At 33.8% G+C, this 26,586-nt stretch overlaps 1 protein-coding gene across 1 annotated transcript; it reads left to right on the top strand.

Moving 5' to 3' along the window:
• Positions 1 to 26,535, top strand: LOC100368039 (N-alpha-acetyltransferase daf-31-like). The gene is made up of 6 exons (XM_002737835.4): positions 1 to 132; positions 2,181 to 2,338; positions 20,631 to 20,676; positions 21,366 to 21,481; positions 24,502 to 24,546; positions 25,143 to 26,535. Exons 1-6 carry the CDS (start codon positions 112 to 114, stop codon positions 25,486 to 25,488), a joined length of 732 nt encoding a protein of 243 aa, XP_002737881.1. The 5' UTR covers positions 1 to 111; the 3' UTR covers positions 25,489 to 26,535.
• Positions 26,536 to 26,586: the final 51 nt, after the last annotated feature.

Consider the following 26,586-nt stretch of genomic DNA (forward strand, 5'->3'; position numbering starts at 1 on the left):
TCCCAAATTCCCAGCGGAAGTTGCACATGTTAGTATGCACTTGAAATAAATTTCAATCAAACCAATTTTTGGCTCTACAGTAGTTAGTTTGGCGTCGAACGAGTAGTAACCATGAATATACGAAGCGCAAAGGTAAGCCATATACTGTTACTAAACCTTAACCTTAATAACTAAGGCGGAATTTTGATTTGATTCGATCGTGTTCGATCATGTTGACATGGACTATTTGTAGTTTCATTTCCAGTTTGGTTTCTTCGTTCCTTGAATTGAACTCCTAAATAAGTTACGGGATTGTAGCTCCATTAGCTCGCCGATTCGGACACTCAGCTGGGTCTCCATTACCCTGTCATTAAGGTTACCTGATCATAATCCTTCTCAACCTTTGGGGCCTCATTATTTCTCGAGAATCTCTGACGATGCATATACATGCATTATTATGTAGTGTCGAGTTGTTAATGAGATTGAGAATCTGTGAATGAATCAGTATCTATTTCACAAGTACACTCCATAATTTTCCAATTTATTGTTATCGCCAGGGTGCATTGCCCCATTCCTATACCCTGGTTCCTTTGCAAAAAGAAAACCAATAATAATAAACATTGTTGAATTCATAAACTCTACAGTAGTACTATTGTAGGGTTTATGCACAAATCAAATCACGTTTCCAAATCATAGTGAACTGTGGGATAGTTTTGATCAAATTAAACACATTCGTGAATCACAAATCGTGCAACCTAAATTGGGAGCTAAATTGGTCATGTTTTTTTCTTTGCTGGGGGGAAATATAGCATAGTCATAAATATTGAATTACATTTCTGAAGGCAGGTCATAGTCATACTCTTTATTATGTATAATAATATCGATGTGTGAAAGCAATGTCAATCATAGTGAAACTTTGTTTGGTTGTTTTTGTAGCTCGATGGCCAAAAGCCCTTTATTGCCGACTTATTTATGCTTGACATTACACAAGATGGCATCAGAGGTTATAAGTCTAATTTTCTAGCCAATCTCTGTTATCCCACAGTCGTAACACTATTTCTTCCCGCCAGTTATTTCCGCGTTGTCGTGTCCAAATCGCCCGGGTTGCTGGGTCTATTGTTGCGTTATTCATACACACGAATAGCGTGGACATGAACTGATCATTTCTCAGTCTTGTTCAATATAACAATTAAGTTGGCGATTTCTTGCTTTTCGAAATCTTGATTAATCTTGCCTTCTTCTTAAGCGTAAAAATACACGAAAAAACAGAAACAAAGCAAATGCATTTACCAGAGGGGACGCCATTTTGTCGATTGGCCTTTCCATTTGATATGATCGTTGAGGGCGCAAAACACCAGTGCTTTTACTAAGTGAAACGCGAGCAGACAATTCAGCAGATTAGCTAATATTTGCACAACACCAACGTTTTTTAGACGTGTGAGAACGTATAGCTATTGTCATGGTCATGGTTATGTAATCCTAACACTATGAATAAAAGTAAAAGAAATGCATAGCAAAGTCAATGATACAACAGTTGTGTTCTTGTCAGAATATATAGCAAGTTTTCTATAAGCATCAGAGGTCCTGAATCGCCTTTCTTTCTTTTGCATTTAGCCAAACAACACATCCTTGTATAAATGGTTTGAATTAGCCAGTTGTAATCATATAACGATCTTGAGATGCGCATTGCTAACCAATCAGAAACTCAACTTGCAATGTTAGCAACAAAAGTCTATTTATTTTTGAATAGAAACATTTTAACATAATGCGTAACCTCCCAGAATTCACTGTATGACATCGCCCAAATTTCTGCTGTTCACTGTATGGAGCGTAAACAACAAATAAAATAGTGTTGATTGCCTAATAAAATAAAAAATAAAATTGATTGCTTGCTAAATCCCTTTCGTTAACCTTTTCACCACCAGACTTTATCGCCAGACTTTGTCTGCACATTTTTTCTTCAATACTAATATTTCTGGAAATGTATCCTAATTTTGAAGCCAACAGGCAAATTTTTAGTAAATTTTAAGTTTTTACTGGAAACATTTAGCTATATTTGTCACAATCAATCTGAAGGAAAGAGCTGACTATAAACAGGACTATTTTGTGAATTTATAATAAAAAAAAGGGGGAACTGGTGGGAAAAAAGGTTAAATGCTTTGGTTTACAGGTGAATTAAGAGCTGTTTATTTGTTTTCTAGCCTGAAGATCTGATGAACATGCAACATTGTAACCTGTTATGTTTGCCAGAAAACTACCAAATGAAGTACTATTTCTATCATGGTTTATCCTGGCCACAGTTATCTTACGTTGCTGAGGACGATAAAGGAAAAGTTGTGGGTTATGTACTTTCAAAAATGTAAGTTGGTGGATATACATTACTATCGTCTTTTCACTTGAAGAAACCAGCACTGAAAATAATAGATGAAGTTTAATAGAGATTTGGATTCATTTTCAGGTTTGGTTTTGAGTTATTGCGAGTGTTAACCTCATTGTGATTGGTTTTGAGTAATTGCAAGTGTTAACCTCATTGTGATTGGTTTTGAGTAATTGCAAGTGTTAACCTCATTGTGATTGGTTTTGAGTAATTGCAAGTGTTAACCTCATTGTGATTGGTTTTGAGTAATTTGCAAGTGTTAACCTCATTGTGATTGGTTTTGAGTAATTTGCAAGTGTTAACCTCATTGTGATTGGTTTTGAGTAATTGCAAGTGTTAACCTCATTGTGATTGGTTTTGAGTAATTTGCAAGTGTTAACCTCATTGTGATTGGTTTTGAGTAATTTGCAAGTGTTAACCTCATTGTGATTGGTTTTGGGTAATTGCAAGTGTTAACCTCATTGTGATTGGTTTTGAGTAATTTGCAAGTGTTAACCTCATTGTGATTGGTTTTGAGTAATTGCAAGTGTTAACCTCATTGTGATTGGTTTTGGTTAATTGCAAGTGTTAACCTCATTGTGATTGGTTTTGAGTAATTGCAAGTGTTAACCTCATTGTGATTGGTTTTGGGTAATTGCAAGTGTTAACCTCATTGTGATTGGTTTTGAGTAATTGCAAGTGTTAACCTCATTGTGATTGGTTTTGAGTAATTGCAAGTGTTAACCTCATTGTGATTGGTTTTGAGTAATTGCAAGTGTTAACCTCGTTGTGATTGGTTTTGGGTAATTGCAAGTGTTAACCTCATTGTGATTGGTTTTGGGTAATTGCAAGTGTTAACTTCATTGTGATTGGTTTTGAGTAATTGCAAGTGTTAACCTCATTGTGATTGGTTTTGGGTAATTGCAAGTGTTAACCTCATTGTGATTGGTTTTGAGTAATTGCAAGTGTTAACCTCATTGTGATTGGTTTTGAGTAATTGCAAGTGTTAACCTCATTGTGATTGGTTTTGAGTAATTGCAAGTGTTAACCTCATTGTGATTTTCATGAACTTCATGAAATAAATCACATCATTCATTATCATGTTTAATTTGTCTGATGCTAAACAGTATCCCATATCAAGGGAGTTTTCGTATTCAATGAGTCATGAAATATAATTTATATATAATCCCATGATATTTTCTTTTAAGTTGACATCAGCAGACAAATGATTAGTTTTGTATCAATTCAAGCCATAGGTGATGATTGATGAGTGAAACTGAATTGCTGAATACAAATATATCATTGGGCAAATTTTGTTTTTGCCACACTGTTTATTTCCATGCAATTCTTCTCATTCTTGATATTGGCTCCAGATTTGTTTTGATTTCATCCAATATTTGAAGGACTGATAATAATTTCAAAAATACACACATAAGCTTGCCAAAGTAAATGATTTTTACTCCCATCCATAGTTATCAACCTTCTATAAAACAAGGAGCTGACAACTGTCATGCAGTTTGTACAATGAAAAAAAGGTTTGGCAGTATGTGATGTCAAACTGTGTATTTTCAACCTGTCCTGTATTACGTCACACTGAAGATACATACGTTGTGCATGTAGTACCTTATATATCCGGGTAAGAGCCCGGCATACGCCTGGATATCCCCTGCAAAAATAAACAAAAATTGATAACGCGCAAATCGAACTGCGGCAGGGAATAGAACGATAAATGAAAACATGCAACAGAAATAAATGAACAATATGCAACATTAGAAGTAAAACAAAACTAATGTATTGCTTATAATGTGACAAATAAACCAGAAATAATAAAAATCGACAGTGATGAATCATTTGAATCAGGATTTCTCCGCTGACAAACACGCTCAATACGGGCGAACTCAAAATGAACTAAAATGTCAGGGGTTAAACTGTATGAAATAATTTCCGGTCTCAACAAATTATGGATCAACTGTCATACAAGATCAATAATAATTTACACAATAAAAAAAAAAAAAAGTTTGTCGATATCGTCCCTAACAATTTACACTTAATTCATGGATTTCGCAGTCTGTCAGCTTGGCGCTTTTCATTCATGTCTAATCACAATAAAGAGACAAGAAAAATGGGTCGCTCTGTTGCAATGACACACGATGCTTTTGTTTACAGTCTGGCAATCATCTTTGACCTTTATGCATCTGCTTTACTGATTGGCTAAGGATGACATCACTACTAGTGTTTCATCATAAAGGTCAAATCGTGACATTGCTTTTTTATCAGACTTGACGCTTATCAATCATTGTGAAAGTTATCATTAAGCAAGTTCCGGCGGCTGGAATGTCTCACTATATGGATATCTAACAACATAATAATGGTTATTATGACAGAAATGCAATAGTGGTGATGAAAGATAAAAAAGTCTTCGGCTTGACATTGCAAAATTGCTGGCCCCAGTTATAGATTCGCAAGCTGCTACCAAATATTTTATAAAGCCAAAGTAATATGATTTCAAGCACTCTCTCAGTATGGGCTGCTTCAATATTGCAACATTGGTTTAATTGTTGATGACACTACGGCCGACCGAGTGCGACACTTGCTTGCTATATGTTATGTTATGATTCTGAAAATTTTTTTTTTAAAAAAATCAGCGGTGAACGGATAAATATGGTAAAAGGTCATATTTTATTGTAGCGTCAAAGGGTTCGCGTGATGCATGTTTGACAGTAGACATGATTTAGCTTTGTACAAAAATGTGACACTAGTTTTAATTAAGGATCGTATTTGTCTCTAAGAATACACCAAGAATTGTCAAGCTCTAAAAAGCAGTATATTGATTGTATTTCTCAATTTTTTTTTTTTTTAAAAACACTTGGTACTGTATGTGTTTTCTAATATGGATGTTTTTAAAAGACATGACAGGAAGCAGAAACAAATAAATAAAAATAGAGTGTGCTACTGTTATTATCTTAAGTTCGAAAAATTAATCTGAATCCGAGACCAACTTTTACATTCACTTAAATTGTTAGTTGATATAAAATATGTCAAAGTTTTAGAAACCTGTTGCATACATGTATTCAAAATTGTCGTTACAATAACTGTTGCATACATGTATTCAAAATTGTCGTTACAATAACTGTGTTGCATACATGTATTCAAAATTGTCGTCACAATAACTGTGTTGCATACATGTATTCAAAATTGTCGTTACAATAACTGTTGCATACATGTATTCAAAATTGTCGTTACAATAACTGTGTTGCATACATGTATTCAAAATTGTCGTCACAATAACTGTGTTGCATACATGTATTCAAAATTGTCGTCACAATAACTGTGTTGCATACATGTATTCAAAATTGTCGTTACAATAACTGTGTTGCATACATGTATTCAAAATTGTCGTTACAATAACTGTGTTGCATACATGTATTCAAAATTGTCGTTACAATAACTGTGTTGCATACATGTATTCAAAATTGTCGTTACAATAACTGTGTTGCATACATGTATTCAAAATTGTCGTTACAATAACTGTGTTGCATACATGTATTCAAAATTGTCGTCACAATAACTGTGTTGCATACATGTATTCAAAATTGCCGTTACAATAACTGTGTTGCATACATGTATTCAAAATTGCCGTTACAATAACTGTGTTGCATACATGTATTCAAAATTGCCGTTACAATAACTGTGTTGCATACATGTATTCAAAATTGTCGTTACAATAACTGTTGCATACATGTATTCAAAATTGTCGTTACAATAACTGTGTTGCATACATGTATTCAAAATTGTCGTCACAATAACTGTGTTGCATACATGTATTCAAAATTGTCGTTACAATAACTGTTGCATACATGTATTCAAAATTGTCGTTACAATAACTGTGTTGCATACATGTATTCAAAATTGTCGTCACAATAACTGTGTTGCATACATGTATTCAAAATTGTCGTCACAATAACTGTGTTGCATACATGTATTCAAAATTGTCGTTACAATAACTGTGTTGCATACATGTATTCAAAATTGTCGTTACAATAACTGTGTTGCATACATGTATTCAAAATTGTCGTTACAATAACTGTGTTGCATACATGTATTCAAAATTGTCGTTACAATAACTGTGTTGCATACATGTATTCAAAATTGTCGTTACAATAACTGTGTTGCATACATGTATTCAAAATTGTCGTCACAATAACTGTGTTGCATACATGTATTCAAAATTGCCGTTACAATAACTGTGTTGCATACATGTATTCAAAATTGCCGTTACAATAACTGTGTTGCATACATGTATTCAAAATTGTCGTTACAATAACTGTGTTGCATACATGTATTCAAAATTGTCGTTACAATAACTGTGTTGCATACATGTATTCAAAATTGTCGTCACAATAACTGTGTTGCATACATGTATTCAAAATTGTCGTTACAATAACTGTGTTGCATACATGTATTCAAAATTGTTGTTACAATAACTGTGTTGCATACATGTATTCAAAATTGTCGTTACAATAACTGTGTTGCATACATGTATTCAAAATTGTCGTTACAATAACTGTGTTGCATACATGTATTCAAAATTGTCGTCACAATAACTGTTGCATACATGTATTGTAAATTGTCGTTACAATAACTGTGTTGCATACATGTATTCAAAATTGTCGTCACAATAACTGTGTTGCATACATGTATTCAAAATTGTCGTCACAATAACTGTGTTGCATACATGTATTCAAAATTGCCGTTACAATAACTGTGTTGCATACATGTATTCAAAATTGTCGTCACAATAACTGTGTTGCATACATGTATTCAAAATTGCCGTTACAATAACTGTGTTGCATACATGTATTCAAAATTGTCGTCACAATAACTGTGTTGCATACATGTATTCAAAATTGTCGTCACAATAACTGTGTTGCATACATGTATTCAAAATTGTCGTCACAATAACTGTGTTGCATACATGTATTCAAAATTGTCGTCACAATAACTGTGTTGCATACATGTATTCAAAATTGTCGTCACAATAACTGTGTTGCATACATGTATTGTAAATTGTCGTTACAATAACTGTGTTGCATACATGTATTCAAAATTGTCGTCACAATAACTGTGTTGCATACATGTATTCAAAATTGTCGTCACAATAACTGTGTTGCATACATGTATTCAAAATTGTCGTCACAATAACTGTGTTGCATACATGTATTCAAAATTGTCGTTACAATAACTGTGTTGCATACATGTATTCAAAATTGTCGTTACAATAACTGTGTTGCATACATGTATTCAAAATTGTCGTCACAATAACTGTGTTGCATACATGTATTCAAAATTGTCGTTACAATAACTGTGTTGCATACATGTATTCAAAATTGTTGTTACAATAACTGTGTTGCATACATGTATTCAAAATTGTCGTTACAATAACTGTGTTGCATACATGTATTCAAAATTGTCGTTACAATAACTGTGTTGCATACATGTATTCAAAATTGTCGTCACAATAACTGTTGCATACATGTATTGTAAATTGTCGTTACAATAACTGTGTTGCATACATGTATTCAAAATTGTCGTCACAATAACTGTGTTGCATACATGTATTCAAAATTGTCGTCACAATAACTGTGTTGCATACATGTATTCAAAATTGTCGTCACAATAACTGTGTTGCATACATGTATTCAAAATTGTCGTCACAATAACTGTGTTGCATACATGTATTCAAAATTGTCGTCACAATAACTGTGTTGCATACATGTATTCAAAATTGTCGTCACAATAACTGTGTTGCATACATGTATTCAAAATTGTCGTTACAATAACTGTGTTGCATACATGTATTCAAAATTGTCGTTACAATAACTGTGTTGCATACATGTATTCAAAATTGTCGTCACAATAACTGTGTTGCATACATGTATTCAAAATTGTCGTCACAATAACTGTGTTGCATACATGTATTCAAAATTGTCGTCACAATAACTGTGTTGCATACATGTATTCAAAATTGTCGTCACAATAACTGTGTTGCATACATGTATTCAAAATTGTCGTTACAATAACTGTGTTGCATACATGTATTCAAAATTGTCGTCACAATAACTGTGTTGCATACATGTATTCAAAATTGTCGTCACAATAACTGTGTTGCATACATGTATTCAAAATTGTCGTTACAATAACTGTGTTGCATACATGTATTGTAAATTGTCGTTACAATAACTGTGTTGCATACATGTATTCAAAATTGTCGTCACAATAACTATGTTGCATACATGTATTCAAAATTGTCGTTACAATAACTGTTGCATACATGTATTCAAAATTGTCGTTACAATAACTGTGTTGCATACATGTATTCAAAATTGTCGTTACAATAACTGTGTTGCATACATGTATTCAAAATTGTCGTTACAATAACTGTGTTGCATACATGTATTCAAAATTGTCGTTACAATAACTGTGTTGCATACATGTATTCAAAATTGTCGTCACAATAACTATGTTGCATACATGTATTGTAAATTGTCGTTACAATAACTGTGTTGCATACATGTATTCAAAATTGCCGTTACAATAACTGTGTTGCATACATGTATTGTAAATTGTCGTTACAATAACTGTGTTGCATACATGTATTCAAAATTGTCGTCACAATAACTGTGTTGCATACATGTATTCAAAATTGTCGTCACAATAACTGTGTTGCATACATGTATTCAAAATTGTCGTCACAATAACTGTGTTGCATACATGTATTCAAAATTGTCGTCACAATAACTGTGTTGCATACATGTATTCAAAATTGTCGTTACAATAACTGTGTTGCATACATGTATTCAAAATTGTCGTTACAATAACTGTGTTGCATACATGTATTCAAAATTGTCGTCACAATAACTGTGTTGCATACATGTATTCAAAATTGTCGTTACAATAACTGTGTTGCATACATGTATTCAAAATTGTTGTTACAATAACTGTGTTGCATACATGTATTCAAAATTGTCGTTACAATAACTGTGTTGCATACATGTATTCAAAATTGTCGTCACAATAACTGTGTTGCATACATGTATTCAAAATTGTCGTCACAATAACTGTGTTGCATACATGTATTCAAAATTGTCGTTACAATAACTGTGTTGCATACATGTATTCAAAATTGTCGTTACAATAACTGTGTTGCATACATGTATTCAAAATTGTCGTCACAATAACTGTGTTGCATACATGTATTCAAAATTGTCGTCACAATAACTGTGTTGCATACATGTATTCAAAATTGCCGTTACAATAACTGTGTTGCATACATGTATTCAAAATTGTCGTCACAATAACTGTGTTGCATACATGTATTCAAAATTGTCGTTACAATAACTGTGTTGCATACATGTATTCAAAATTGTCGTTACAATAACTGTGTTGCATACATGTATTCAAAATTGTCGTTACAATAACTGTGTTGCATACATGTATTCAAAATTGTCGTTACAATAACTGTGTTGCATACATGTATTCAAAATTGTCGTTACAATAACTGTGTTGCATACATGTATTCAAAATTGTCGTTACAATAACTGTGTTGCATACATGTATTCAAAATTGTCGTTACAATAACTGTGTTGCATACATGTATTCAAAATTGTCGTTACAATAACTGTGTTGCATACATGTATTCAAAATTGTCGTCACAATAACTGTGTTGCATACATGTATTCAAAATTGCCGTTACAATAACTGTGTTGCATACATGTATTCAAAATTGTCGTCACAATAACTGTGTTGCATACATGTATTCAAAATTGCCGTTACAATAACTGTGTTGCATACATGTATTCAAAATTGCCGTTACAATAACTGTGTTGCATACATGTATTCAAAATTGTCGTCACAATAACTGTGTTGCATACATGTATTCAAAATTGTCGTTACAATAACTGTGTTGCATACATGTATTCAAAATTGTCGTTACAATAACTGTGTTGCATACATGTATTCAAAATTGTCGTCACAATAACTGTGTTGCATACATGTATTCAAAATTGTCGTTACAATAACTGTGTTGCATACATGTATTCAAAATTGTCGTCACAATAACTGTGTTGCATACATGTATTCAAAATTGTCGTTACAATAACTGTGTTGCATACATGCAGGGTTCTCCCCAGGGCTTTTTAGCGCCGAGGTCCGCGGCGCTATACCTGTGAATCTCTGCGCTTCACTTGGGACCTCGGCGCTATGTGTTCCCACCTCGGCGCTTGATTTCATATTTGACATGCCAATATCAGATGTGAAAAAGCTTTGTTCGCCACGCCGGTCGGCCCCGACCGTCACTCAAAATTAGTGACCACCACGGAAATGCTTCCGACGAGGACTATTGTCTGATTGTTGGTATAATTAAGTACCGACCGACACGCATCCTGCCAGTCGTGGATTATAATTTATAAACAATAGACCTAGTCGCACGATACGTAGCGGCTAGTCAAATTTGTGGAATTAGCACCTCTTTGTTTGTAAGTAAATACTTTCTGCGATAGACACAGTCTTTAGATTTAAAGCTAAAATTATTTCAAAATCAATTCCACCTCGATATAACATGGTCAAATCGGAGTTCACGATCAGTTCACGCTACTCGAGAAAAAAACAACGTGTTTATTGCGTGATTTGGTAAAATACATTTGAACTGTTATCATTGCGAATCATGTAAAAACTATTCTTTCAAGACCTAATTTACCTTTTAAAAATTGCAAATCACCTCTTTTGAAAGCCGTCATGCAGTTTTCAATTGAAATCGATGCCAACACATCGTGCTACGACATTGCTTTACTTCCGCAATGTAATTTTTATGCTCACTACCATTCGGAAAACTTCGGGTTCTACCGGCATTACCATGCGGCATTTTGATTGGTTAATGGAATTCTTGACCCATCGGGTCAAAGGACACATGCTAATGTTTCACAAACATCATGGCGGGTCTGTTTTTTTTTACCGAAGCGATCAAGTGATCAAAAATAATCGCTCCCGATAAAAATAAGTCTGATTTTACTTACATTTCATATAAAAAAAAAAAAGAAGTAAAATTTGTTGAGGAATTATTGCTATAACTGGTGTATAACATGGCCAAGTAAGTTATGTCACGTCGTAACTTTGATGATCGTTTTGAAGCTTTATTTGTTCGCTCATTACTGTAATTGTAAACGTTTTAGAAGTTGATGGTACGAATAATAAATTACAACAATACGTCAATTAATTACGTGATCGATTTTTTGAAGGAGAATGTTTTTGGAGTGAATAAAATTATGAGATTCGTGAACATAAATCTGGCTTAACGTTTTGAATGCGTTTCCTTCAACGTTTTACAAAACAATTAAATTGCAACAATAATGTATTTGTGTTTGTTTTTAGTCTGCAGCATTTGTATTTCGAGAATGTTTCAAACTCTTCTAAATTGTGAAACATAATGTGTTGATTCCATTAAAAAAAATATTTGCCTTGTGACTGAGCTCACTAATATTCATAATTGTAAATAAGTTCTGTTAATCAATGAAGGAAATATATGTAAATGATATGCAAATTATTATGCAAATTAGCCCCGGCGCTATGCATTTTTTCTGGGGAGAACCCTGCATACATGTATTCAAAATTGTCGTCACAATAACTATGTAGCATACATGTATTGTAAATTGTCGTTACAATAACTGTGTTGCATACATGTATTCAAAATTGCCGTTACAATAACTGTGTTGCATACATGTATTCAAAATTGTCGTTACAATAACTGTGTTGCATACATGTATTCAAAATTGCCGTCACAATAACTGTGTTGCATACATGTATTCAAAATTGTCGTTACAATAACTGTGTTGCATACATGTATTCAAAATTGTCGTCACAATAACTATGTTGCATACATGTATTGTAAATTGTCGTTACAATAACTGTGTTGCATACATGTATTCAAAATTGCCGTTACAATAACTGTGTTGCATACATGTATTCAAAATTGTCGTTACAATAACTGTGTTGCATACATGTATTCAAAATTGTCATCACAATAACTGTGTTGCATACATGTATTCAAAATTGTCGTTACAATAACTGTGTTGCATACATGTATTCAAAATTGTCGTTACAATAACTGTGTTGCATACATGTATTCAAAATTGTCGTCACAATAACTGTGTTGCATACATGTATTGTAAATTGTCGTTACAATAACTGTGTTGCATACATGTATTCAAAATTGTCGTCACAATAACTGTGTTGCATACATGTATTCAAAATTGTCGTCACAATAACTGTGTTGCATACATGTATTCAAAATTGTCGTCACAATAACTGTGTTGCATACATGTATTCAAAATTGTCGTCACAATAACTGTGTTGCATACATGTATTCAAAATTGTCGTCACAATAACTGTGTTGCATACATGTATTCAAAATTGTCGTTACAATAACTGTGTTGCATACATGTATTCAAAATTGCCGTTACAATAACTGTGTTGCATACATGTATTCAAAATTGTCGTTACAATAACTGTGTTGCATACATGTATTCAAAATTGTCGTTACAATAACTGTGTTGCATACATGTATTCAAAATTGTCGTCACAATAACTGTGTTGCATACATGTATTCAAAATTGTCGTCACAATAACTGTGTTGCATACATGTATTCAAAATTGCCGTTACAATAACTGTGTTGCATACATGTATTCAAAATTGTCGTCACAATAACTGTGTTGCATACATGTATTCAAAATTGTCGTTACAATAACTGTGTTGCATACATGTATTCAAAATTGTCGTTACAATAACTGTGTTGCATACATGTATTCAAAATTGTCGTTACAATAACTGTGTTGCATACATGTATTCAAAATTGTCGTCACAATAACTGTGTTGCATACATGTATTCAAAATTGCCGTTACAATAACTGTGTTGCATACATGTATTCAAAATTGCCGTTACAATAACTGTGTTGCATACATGTATTCAAAATTGTCGTCACAATAACTGTGTTGCATACATGTATTCAAAATTGTCGTCACAATAACTGTGTTGCATACATGTATTCAAAATTGTCGTTACAATAACTGTGTTGCATACATGTATTCAAAATTGTCGTTACAATAACTGTGTTGCATACATGTATTCAAAATTGTCGTCACAATAACTGTGTTGCATACATGTATTCAAAATTGTCGTTACAATAACTGTGTTGCATACATGTATTCAAAATTGTCGTCACAATAACTGTGTTGCATACATGTATTCAAAATTGTCGTTACAATAACTGTGTTGCATACATGCAGGGTTCTCCCCAGGGCTTTTTAGCGCCGAGGTCCGCGGCGCTATACCTGTGAATCTCGGCGCTTCACTTGGGACCTCGGCGCTATGTGTTCCCACCTCGGCGCTTGATTTCATATTTGACATGCCAATATCAGATGTGAAAAAGCTTTGTTCGCCACGCCGGTCGGCCCCGACCGTCACTCAAAATTAGTGATCACCACGGAAATGCTTCCGACGAGGACTATTGTCTGATTGTTGGTATAATTAAGTACCGACCGACACGCATCCTGCCAGTCGTGGATTATAATTTATAAACAATAGACCTAGTCGCACGATACGTAGCGGCTAGTCAAATTTGTGGAATTAGCACCTCTTTGTTTGTAAGTAAATACTTTCTGCGATAGACACAGTCTTTAGATTTAAAGCTAAAATTATTTCAAAATCAATTCCACCTCGATATAACATGGTCAAATCGGAGTTCACGATCAGTTCACGCTACTCGAGAAAAAAACAACGTGTTTATTGCGTGATTTGGTAAAATACATTTGAACTGTTATCATTGCGAATCATGTAAAAACTATTCTTTCAAGACCTAATTTACCTTTTAAAAATTGCAAATCACCTCTTTTGAAAGCCGTCATGCAGTTTTCAATTGAAATCGATGCCAACACATCGTGCTACGACATTGCTTTACTTCCGCAATGTAATTTTTATGCTCACTACCATTCGGAAAACTTCGGGTTCTACCGGCATTACCATGCGGCATTTTGATTGGTTAATGGAATTCTTGACCCATCGGGTCAAAGGACACATGCTAATGTTTCACAAACATCATGGCGGGTCTGTTTTTTTTTACCGAAGCGATCAAGTGATCAAAAATAATCGCTCCCGATAAAAATAAGTCTGATTTTACTTACATTTCATATAAAAAAAAAAAGAAGTAAAATTTGTTGAGGAATTATTGCTATAACTGGTGTATAACATGGCCAAGTAAGTTATGTCACGTCGTAACTTTGATGATCGTTTTGAAGCTTTATTTGTTCGCTCATTACTGTAATTGTAAACGTTTTAGAAGTTGATGGTACGAATAATAAATTACAACAATACGTCAATTAATTACGTGATCGATTTTTTGAAGGAGAATGTTTTTGGAGTGAATAAAATTATGAGATTCGTGAACATAAATCTGGCTTAACGTTTTGAATGCGTTTCCTTCAACGTTTTACAAAACAATTAAATTGCAACAATAATGTATTTGTGTTTGTTTTTAGTCTGCAGCATTTGTATTTCGAGAATGTTTCAAACTCTTCTAAATTGTGAAACATAATGTGTTGATTCCATTAAAAAAAATATTTGCCTTGTGACTGAGCTCACTAATATTCATAATTGTAAATAAGTTCTGTTAATCAATGAAGGAAATATATGTAAATGATATGCAAATTATTATGCAAATTAGCCCCGGCGCTATGCATTTTTTCTGGGGAGAACCCTGCATACATGTATTCAAAATTGTCGTCACAATAACTATGTAGCATACATGTATTGTAAATTGTCGTTACAATAACTGTGTTGCATACATGTATTCAAAATTGCCGTTACAATAACTGTGTTGCATACATGTATTCAAAATTGTCGTTACAATAACTGTGTTGCATACATGTATTCAAAATTGCCGTCACAATAACTGTGTTGCATACATGTATTCAAAATTGTCGTTACAATAACTGTGTTGCATACATGTATTCAAAATTGTCGTCACAATAACTATGTTGCATACATGTATTGTAAATTGTCGTTACAATAACTGTGTTGCATACATGTATTCAAAATTGCCGTTACAATAACTGTGTTGCATACATGTATTCAAAATTGTCGTTACAATAACTGTGTTGCATACATGTATTCAAAATTGTCATCACAATAACTGTGTTGCATACATGTATTCAAAATTGTCGTTACAATAACTGTGTTGCATACATGTATTCAAAATTGTCGTTACAATAACTGTGTTGCATACATGTATTCAAAATTGTCGTCACAATAACTGTGTTGCATACATGTATTGTAAATTGTCGTTACAATAACTGTGTTGCATACATGTATTCAAAATTGTCGTCACAATAACTGTGTTGCATACATGTATTCAAAATTGTCGTCACAATAACTGTGTTGCATACATGTATTCAAAATTGTCGTCACAATAACTGTGTTGCATACATGTATTCAAAATTGTCGTCACAATAACTGTGTTGCATACATGTATTCAAAATTGTCGTCACAATAACTGTGTTGCATACATGTATTCAAAATTGTCGTTACAATAACTGTGTTGCATACATGTATTCAAAATTGCCGTTACAATAACTGTGTTGCATACATGTATTCAAAATTGTCGTTACAATAACTGTGTTGCATACATGTATTCAAAATTGTCGTTACAATAACTGTGTTGCATACATGTATTCAAAATTGTCGTCACAATAACTGTGTTGCATACATGTATTCAAAATTGTCGTCACAATAACTGTGTTGCATACATGTATTCAAAATTGCCGTTACAATAACTGTGTTGCATACATGTATTCAAAATTGTCGTCACAATAACTGTGTTGCATACATGTATTCAAAATTGTCGTTACAATAACTGTGTTGCATACATGTATTCAAAATTGTCGTTACAATAACTGTGTTGCATACATGTATTCAAAATTGTCGTTACAATAACTGTGTTGCATACATGTATTCAAAATTGTCGTCACAATAACTGTGTTGCATACATGTATTCAAAATTGCCGTTACAATAACTGTGTTGCATACATGTATTCAAAATTGCCGTTACAATAACTGTGTTGCATACATGTATTCAAAATTGTCGTCACAATAACTGTGTTGCATACATGTATTCAAAATTGTCGTCACAATAACTGTGTTGCATACATGTATTCAAAATTGTCGTTACAATAACTGTGTTGCATACATGTATTCAAAATTGTCGTTACAATAACTGTGTTGCATACATGTATTCAAAATTGTCGTCACAATAACTGTGTTGCATACATGTATTCAAAATTGTCGTTACAATAACTGTGTTGCATACATGTATTCAAAATTGTCGTCACAATAACTGTGTTGCATACATGTATTCAAAATTGTCGTTACAATAACTGTGTTGCATACATGCAGGGTTCTCCCCAGGGCTTTTTAGCGCCGAGGTCCGCGGCGCTATACCTGTGAATCTCGGCGCTTCACTTGGGACCTCGGCGCTATGTGTTCCCACCTCGGCGCTTGATTTCATATTTGACATGCCAATATCAGATGTGAAAAAGCTTTGTTCGCCACGCCGGTCGGCCCCGACCGTCACTCAAAATTAGTGATCACCACGGAAATGCTTCCGACGAGGACTATTGTCTGATTGTTGGTATAATTAAGTACCGACCGACACGCATCCTGCCAGTCGTGGATTATAATTTATAAACAATAGACCTAGTCGCACGATACGTAGCGGCTAGTCAAATTTGTGGAATTAGCACCTCTTTGTTTGTAAGTAAATACTTTCTGCGATAGACACAGTCTTTAGATTTAAAGCTAAAATTATTTCAAAATCAATTCCACCTCGATATAACATGGTCAAATCGGAGTTCACGATCAGTTCACGCTACTCGAGAAAAAAACAACGTGTTTATTGCGTGATTTGGTAAAATACATTTGAACTGTTATCATTGCGAATCATGTAAAAACTATTCTTTCAAGACCTAATTTACCTTTTAAAAATTGCAAATCACCTCTTTTGAAAGCCGTCATGCAGTTTTCAATTGAAATCGATGCCAACACATCGTGCTACGACATTGCTTTACTTCCGCAATGTAATTTTTATGCTCACTACCATTCGGAAAACTTCGGGTTCTACCGGCATTACCATGCGGCATTTTGATTGGTTAATGGAATTCTTGACCCATCGGGTCAAAGGACACATGCTAATGTTTCACAAACATCATGGCGGGTCTGTTTTTTTTTACCGAAGCGATCAAGTGATCAAAAATAATCGCTCCCGATAAAAATAAGTCTGATTTTACTTACATTTCATATAAAAAAAAAAAGAAGTAAAATTTGTTGAGGAATTATTGCTATAACTGGTGTATAACATGGCCAAGTAAGTTATGTCACGTCGTAACTTTGATGATCGTTTTGAAGCTTTATTTGTTCGCTCATTACTGTAATTGTAAACGTTTTAGAAGTTGATGGTACGAATAATAAATTACAACAATACGTCAATTAATTACGTGATCGATTTTTTGAAGGAGAATGTTTTTGGAGTGAATAAAATTATGAGATTCGTGAACATAAATCTGGCTTAACGTTTTGAATGCGTTTCCTTCAACGTTTTACAAAACAATTAAATTGCAACAATAATGTATTTGTGTTTGTTTTTAGTCTGCAGCATTTGTATTTCGAGAATGTTTCAAACTCTTCTAAATTGTGAAACATAATGTGTTGATTCCATTAAAAAAAATATTTGCCTTGTGACTGAGCTCACTAATATTCATAATTGTAAATAAGTTCTGTTAATCAATGAAGGAAATATATGTAAATGATATGCAAATTATTATGCAAATTAGCCCCGGCGCTATGCATTTTTTCTGGGGAGAACCCTGCATACATGTATTCAAAATTGTCGTCACAATAACTATGTAGCATACATGTATTGTAAATTGTCGTTACAATAACTGTGTTGCATACATGTATTCAAAATTGCCGTTACAATAACTGTGTTGCATACATGTATTCAAAATTGTCGTTACAATAACTGTGTTGCATACATGTATTCAAAATTGCCGTTACAATAACTGTGTTGCATACATGTATTCAAAATTGTCGTTACAATAACTGTGTTGCATACATGTATTCAAAATTGTCGTCACAATAACTATGTTGCATACATGTATTGTAAATTGTCGTTACAATAACTGTGTTGCATACATGTATTCAAAATTGCCGTTACAATAACTGTGTTGCATACATGTATTCAAAATTGTCGTTACAATAACTGTGTTGCATACATGTATTCAAAATTGCCGTTACAATAACTGTGTTGCATACATGTATTCAAAATTGTCGTTACAATAACTGTGTTGCATACATGTATTCAAAATTGCCGTTACAATAACTGTGTTGCACACATGTATTCAAAATTGTCGTTACAATAACTGTGTTGCATACATGTATTCAAAATTGCCGTTACAATAACTGTGTTGCATACATGTATTCAAAATTGTCGTTACAATAACTGTGTTGCATACATGTATTCAAAATTGCCGTTACAATAACTGTGTTGCATACATGTATTCAAAATTGTCGTCACAATAACTGTGTTGCATACATGTATTCAAAATTGTCGTCACAATAACTGTGTTGCATGGAGACTGTATATTTTTGAACATTTGTGCAAATTATATATTGTCACATACAAATATCAAACCAAGTTTAATTAATCATGGGCCAAAGTAATCTGATTAAAACCTGATGTAGTGTACAGGCTTTTATTATTTTGGCCATAAACTTATTTTAATTTTATTTTTTATTATATTTTTTTATTTATGCCTTTTTATTTTATTATTTGACTTTGATTTTGTGATTTTTTTACTTATTCCGCCCTACCTACATCTGATCCGATGCCTATGTAAGTCCCGTTCAAATCTCGCGTGAGTAACAGCCAATCACAGCCCCCTCTTTTATACAGGCTGTCGGTTGCTTACTTTTCAATGTATACGAGCAATCTTTCAGTACATTATATTTTGCCCACTTGAATAACCATTAATAGAAAATTGCTAGTATATTTTTATTTAAAAAAGAAATTCCACAGCATTTTACAATTTTTGTCATTACATTGAATATTTTTTTCACTTCCAACAAATGTGTACACTTCCAGATACATCTTCGCCAGCCAAGGTTCGTTTCATTCAGTCATCGCTTCAATTTTACATCACTGAGCATAAATATCTAGAATGGAAGCAAAAAAATAAGTAAATCGTAATGATTAGAACACAGTAAACAGCTATAGTAAACAATGCAAACTGATTTTAAATTGTATAACGGTCACCGGCCCACGGCATCGACGCAGAAAATTGGAGCAAACAAATATTTCCTGATCAATTGCGATGTGTTCCAAATAAAAAATATTTTATTTCAGTCCAAATCAGCTCAATTACTTTAATAAAGAGTCATTGTATAATGTACAAAATGTTGATACAATTTGATGAATATTTACAGCTACGGCTTCAATACCGTAGACTATTTTGGCCTGATCGTCAACAAAAAATCATCCCTCACCAGGGCAAGCGACTGGAAAAAGACACCAGTGTTCGGTCAAACCGGTGGAAACAAAATAAGGATCTAAACTTGAACCATTCGAGCCACAATATTAACATAAAAATGACTTTCGTTGCATTTGTCAATAATAAACTTACCGAAAAGCTGTGTTATTCTCGGTCGCTAACGTCTGTGTAATCCGCCATTTTATTTGAGTGTGTTTACCACCTGACTCTGCCCAGTGACGTCACCATGTGCGCTATAGAAGGAGGTCTGTGATTCGTTGACTAAAATCGTCGATAGTGGGTCTCGTTGAAATCTCGTTACATAGGCATCGGGTCAGATGTATGTAGGGCGGAATTAAAAAAAAAAAAAACGAAATCAAAGTAAAATAATAATAAAATAAAAAGGCATTAATAACAAAAGTAATAAAAAATAAAATTAAAATAAGTTTATAGCCAAAATAATTAAAGCCTGTACACTACATCAGATTTTAATCAGATTGAGGCCAAAGGTGAATCCAAGTTTAATTTCAGAACTTTCAGTGAAAAGTAATTTCAGTTGTTGAAAAAAAGATTGTTTGTGATTGCAGATCAGAATTTTTGTTTTGTCATTATTGCTTGTTGTATGATAATAAAGATTTACTATTTCTGTATTTTATTATAATTTACTAGGGAAGAAGATCCAGATGATGTACCACATGGACATATCACATCCCTTGTAAGTCACATGACCCTATAATTGAGACATAAACCTAATACACTGTACATATAAATGTTCTTTATTACTGTCGTTGTTAGTTCTAGCACGACAATCTTACAAAATTTACTTTCTTTTTTTTCTTTCTGGTAATTTATAGCAGCCTTCCATGCTGTATTTCCCAGAGTGCATTGCATATCTAATTCCTGTATACACATTGTCATCATTTAAAAAATCAATAGCAAAAAAACTAATATTTTTAGTTCATATTCTACAGATTTACCATTGAATCAGAATTGTCAGGTCCCTGTGGTCTAGATATTTGCAATTTAAATGTTTTGAGGCGACAAAATTGACTGAAAATTTGAAATCATAAAGTTTCAACACAAGTAAAAAGATTCCTGGGTTTTATATAAATTTGCAATCACCAATCATGAATATAAAAGTCAGCTGATGCTGAAATGTAAAAAAATAAATGTTTTAAATCTCCCTTCTAACAGAGTATTTTTTGCATAGACTCTAGATATGATTTTAGACACAACTTTGAATATCTTACAGCAGTAATTTGGTTGAATTGGCTTTTATTCACAAATGCATTCTAGTTATAATGGTTATGTGAACATGTTCTTGTATAACATATACTGTATAAAATATGTTTATGTAATTCATGGTGTTAATTACGTTACCATTTCACTGTTTACAATATGCAGGCAGTGAAGCGCTCTCATAGAAGACTTGGTTTGGCTCAGAAATTAATGGATCAAGCCTCACGCGCTATGGTGGAATGTTTTAATGCGAAGTATGTCTCTTTGCATGTCAGAATCAGGTAATATTAACTTTCTCTGAACTATCGGCAGGGATTGCGTTAACGTGGAATTACGCGTCCGGGAAGCATAGTTTTTCTGTGGGACGCATGAATTTTTCAACTGGTGAGTCCCTGGGACGCATCCGGTGAGCACACGTCTCGGTCGTATTATGATGCGATGCCATTGTCCCGCATACAAAGTTCATAGAGCTTTTAAATTCACGTACAATACTGTGCCATTGTCTTCAAAAACACCTATTAGCATCTACAATTCACAATGGAAAGTGTGAAGTCCCATCTGAAGTACGGCGAGACAGTCAATACTGAGACCTGCTAATTTAACCGCCTAAAACTTACAATGTCACCCAGGGTAATTTTTCTCCAAAAAATTTATTTAACGAACCTGGTACGTGAAATAAACTTTATTTTCCTAATTTAATTGGTAACGAAATTATATTCTAAACAAAGTAAAAACGATCACAACTGCCGAGCAACAAATGATCACAGTTGCGAAATCCAGTCATGCTGAGTTTCACAATTGTTGATTATACTCAGTAGTGATTATAATAACGTTTAAAAAAAACAACTTTGTTGAATTGTAATGAAATGCAAATAAAATTCAACTTTGTTTCGTCGTAAGCAAATAATTCCGGTCGCAAATTAACGCTCGATGCTGTCGAGTATCCGCCATGTTTCTTGTCTTGCATGGTTGACCTAATAGGTCAAATCTCCAATTAACCAATAAAAATGCTGGATAACGCCAACGTGTTCAAATTACCATAGCTCATTTAAATATGTTAATGTTATTTAACGCAACGCGAAAGAGATTTGCCGATGTTGTAGTACGATCATTTGGCTTGGATTTTTACGGGAAAACTGCATGATTTTTTTTTTCAAATCAAAAAATAGTTGTTTTCAAAAGATAAATTGAGCGTTTGAAGACTAATTTAACATCATTTACAGTGACAACAACTCGAACCGAAACGAAGTTTGCGCACTCACGCTAGTCACAAAAAACGTACTCTTGAAATTGAATAAAAACTTAAACTCTATTTTAGGCGTCAGGAAAGATTGAAATGTACGAAAAATGACGACAAATATTTAAATAACAAATATTAAATAAAATCTGCCGAAAAATCGCCGATTTCTTGGTCCCATTTTATTTTTTTTTAAAAACCATAACTGAGTACTAGTATGTACACATTTTGGTTGTATTGTTTTCTGGGGGCAATATTAATCGAAACAATGAACTATTTAATTATATAACACAAGTGACTTTGGGAGAAAAAAAATCACTTTTCTATAAGCCATGGATCGATTCGTTATTTGCAAGATCGCGTCCCCGGCAGGTTCCATGTGGCAATGCCTTTTCTTGTCAGAATCGTATTAAGTCTAAGTTAAGTCTGACACCAGCTCATTTATCTTGGCTTATGAAGAACTTGAAGGTAAACCCAGTAATGATTTAAAATTTTTACAAGCAGCATTACATTTTAATTTAATAACAGTAAAAATAGAAGTAAACCATGTAAATAATGCAGATTGCTGACATGTAAAGGCTGGAATGAACATGTAAATAAAGTACAATATAAATGTGATTAATGCCTGTTTATGTTTATTGTGTAATAGTTCGTACAAAAAACTATTTTAGAAAAATAAAGTACGGTAGCGGCAGGGACCCCACATATTTTTAAGGGACCCACACATTTTATAAGGGGTGGGTCCCAGGGACTCCACATTATCGAACACTAATGCAACCCCTGTATCGGTAACATTTTCATTGAATATGACCTAGCCAAAAGATTGCAAACATCAGCAAATTTCTTCCATGTTGTGTTCATACATTATTTAAATGAGCTATGGTAATTTGATCACGTTAGCATCATCCAGCATTTTGACTGGGTAATAAACGACTTAACCTATCAGGTCAAAGAACACGTTTCAGATCAAATCCTACACAGGAAGCATGGCAAATACCGTATCGCATCAAGCGTTTACATGCGACCAGAATCATTCGCTTTTGATGAAATTAAGTTGAATTTTACTTGCATTTTATTTTTTGTGCATTACAATTACTACTGAGTAATAATCGTAACTGTGGAATGCAGCATGACCGGATTTTGTTACCGTGATCATTTACTACTAAGCGATGCATTTGTGTTTGTTTTATTTTTCTGTTCATCGTACAACTGTGAATGTTTTCTGAAGGATAATAATTTTTGTATAACTTTCTAGGCTGTCTGAAAACGGGTCATTTACTTTGTATTTAAAATAAAGGCTACAGTGACTAAGCGTCTGACTGTAATATTTCCAAGAATGGTGCAAGAACAATGGCCTGAAACACGGTTACCGGTACTAGAACTTGAAGTGCTTGAAATAAGCGCCATTTGAAACAAAGTTGCCCAAATTTAACCACAAATAAGCACCACCATGAAATGAAAGTGTAACAAAGTGGCGCCTAACTGAAGACAAATATGGTAGCTTTGGTCCTGCAACCCTTTGCAGCCTGACTGGCTTTGGACTTGCAACCCTTTACAACCTGACTGGCTTTGAACTTGCAGCCCTTTATAGCCTGACTGGCTTTGGACTTGCAACCCTTTACAACCTGACTGGCTTTGGACTTGCAACCCTTTACAGCCTGACTGGCTTCAGACTTGCAACCCTTTACAACCTGACTGGCTTTGGGATTGCAACCTCTTACAGCCTGACTGGCTCTGGACTTGGAACCCTTTACAGCCTGACTGGCTTTGGACTTGCAACCCTTTATAGCCTGACTGGCTTTGGGATTACAATCTTTTACAGCCTTGACTGGCTTTGGGATTGCAACCCTTTGCAGCCTGACTGGCCTAACAGTATTTATAACTGTACTATCTATTTGTAACCACAACAGTAACCCAGCACAAGCGCAAGACACACTCTACCAAATGAATCCCAACTCAACCTTCAGACATTCACAAAAAATAATTTTTCAGTACCAGGTATCAAAACAAACTTGGTGTTATTTTGCATATGACCAAGCTAATTGTGTTTATGATCTCTTACAGTAATCGTGCTGCTCTGCATTTGTATACCCATACATTGAAATTCAAGTAAGTGCTGCTTTGTTTGCTCACATTCTGATATATCATTCTGGAACCTAGTTGACATATTCTTACATGCTGCAGACTTTAGTACCACTCTAAATTTGTCTTATACCATTGTCCCTTGTGTCTAAGTAAGTCCAAGGACAGATGAGTGTATGGTTTTAAATTCAAATGTTCATGGGTGAAGTATTCTTGCCGAGTCTTATTGAAATGTTTATAATTCTATTAGGTTAGCATGAGAATACTGCAAAGTATGCACTAAGGCAGGACAGTGATCTTATCATTTGACATGTAGCAATATTCTCATGTGATAACCTCATTATTTTTCTGCGAGTTGTAATAATTTAGTGAGATATAGAATCCAAAATTCCAGTAAAAAGTATTCACCATCGTTCAGTGACATAATTCAGTCACGTTGTTGCTGTGAACGATGTAAATAAAGGGAAGTGTCTGAATGTGATGTAAACATGACATGACACACATTTTCCAAATAAGGAAGATATTCAAGCACATATTCCAACACATCCATACAGGGTTTCATACACAAATGAATTTTCAGAGTTTAGTGTATGATAATGTGAATTATGTTAATTTACCTGTAGTATTTATGAGGTTGAACCTAAGTATTACGCTGATGGAGAGGATGCATACGCCATGAAAAGAGAACTGACAGAGTTTTACAAAGATGACTCGACAACTTATAAAATGAAACGAAATGAAGCCGACGATAGAGATGGTGATAAAGGTAAAAAGAAAGGAAGAAATGGGACCGACTCGGAAAGACACATCCATGGTGATAAATGTGGAGAGAAGTGTGAGGGGTCTGAAGAGACGAAGTCACTTAAAAAGGGAAAGAAGAAAAAAGAGAAAGAAACAAAAGATAATGGTGGAAAAGATTTGTGTTGTGAATGTGCATGTAAAGATCACCATCACTCGGATACCACATGACATTCACTGCTAGAATAAATTCATAGAACAATGCAATGTTAGCTGCAGAGGTTTTACTCTACTTGATTTTGAAATGAAACGCTAGGAAAACAACATTTATAAATGTTTTGTTTTACTTTTGAAAACAAAGCATGGACATTGAAAGCCAACAGTGATGTGGGAGTTCTGGCTAGCCGTGATTCAGCTTTGTTGCTCTTTACCTCATTCGTATACATCGTCTTGATTCATGAATGTACATTAAACAAAGTTTAGGTATAACTGAGATTCTATGTATTTAATTGATTAATACTTCTGTATTAAGATTATTCAATACCACTAAATATATGTTCACATTTCAAATTTATATTAAACTGACACACTTATGGCGAGAAGCAATAACTTTTAAAGGGCAGGGAGGGGCAGCTTTTCTCCAAATATGGTTTTGTGTATCATGGTTGAAATTTTACCGCCTCACAATTTAATTAAGAACCAACTGTCAAAACACACAATGTGGAAGTTGAAATTCGGAGGTGTACACTAAACTCTTTGATGGTAATTAGCTAGGATATCAAGGTCTTTCATTTAGAAGTTAATTTCATCCATTATTCTTTCTCCTAGTTCTGATGAGTGGTCACTGACATAGCTAGTTACAAGTCATAAACCTGACCTTGAAATGTTCTTAATTGTTTGCTAGTGTTTCATTTTGACATCAAGATCATTGGCAATGCGATGATATACAGAACCTAGGAAAATTTAAATTAGTTTGTCTCATTACTGTACTATTATGCAGTTTTACTCTCTGCACCATCCTATATTTGTACACAAACCACTTCAGTGACCTCAAGTAACTAATGACTGGCAACAGTCATTACCAAAATGCCTCACAAAATATTCTGATTGTGAGAAATGCAAGTTTAACAAATCTTAAATACAGACAATATTTGTTCTTAGAGGAATTGAGAGATCACATTTTAAATGTTAATGTGTGAAGTGTTTTTCAAAATATTCATTTGTTTTGTATATTTTCCATTGTTTGATTTACAAAAGAATAAAAGTGCAGTTGATTTAGATGGTTTGTTTATTCCTAATAAAGTACTGTAAATGCATTATTCCATAGAC

This window comes from Saccoglossus kowalevskii, chromosome 3, assembly GCF_978046115.1.
Source record: "Saccoglossus kowalevskii chromosome 3, keSacKowa6.1, whole genome shotgun sequence".
Classification (NCBI taxonomy): domain Eukaryota; kingdom Metazoa; phylum Hemichordata; class Enteropneusta; family Harrimaniidae; genus Saccoglossus; species Saccoglossus kowalevskii.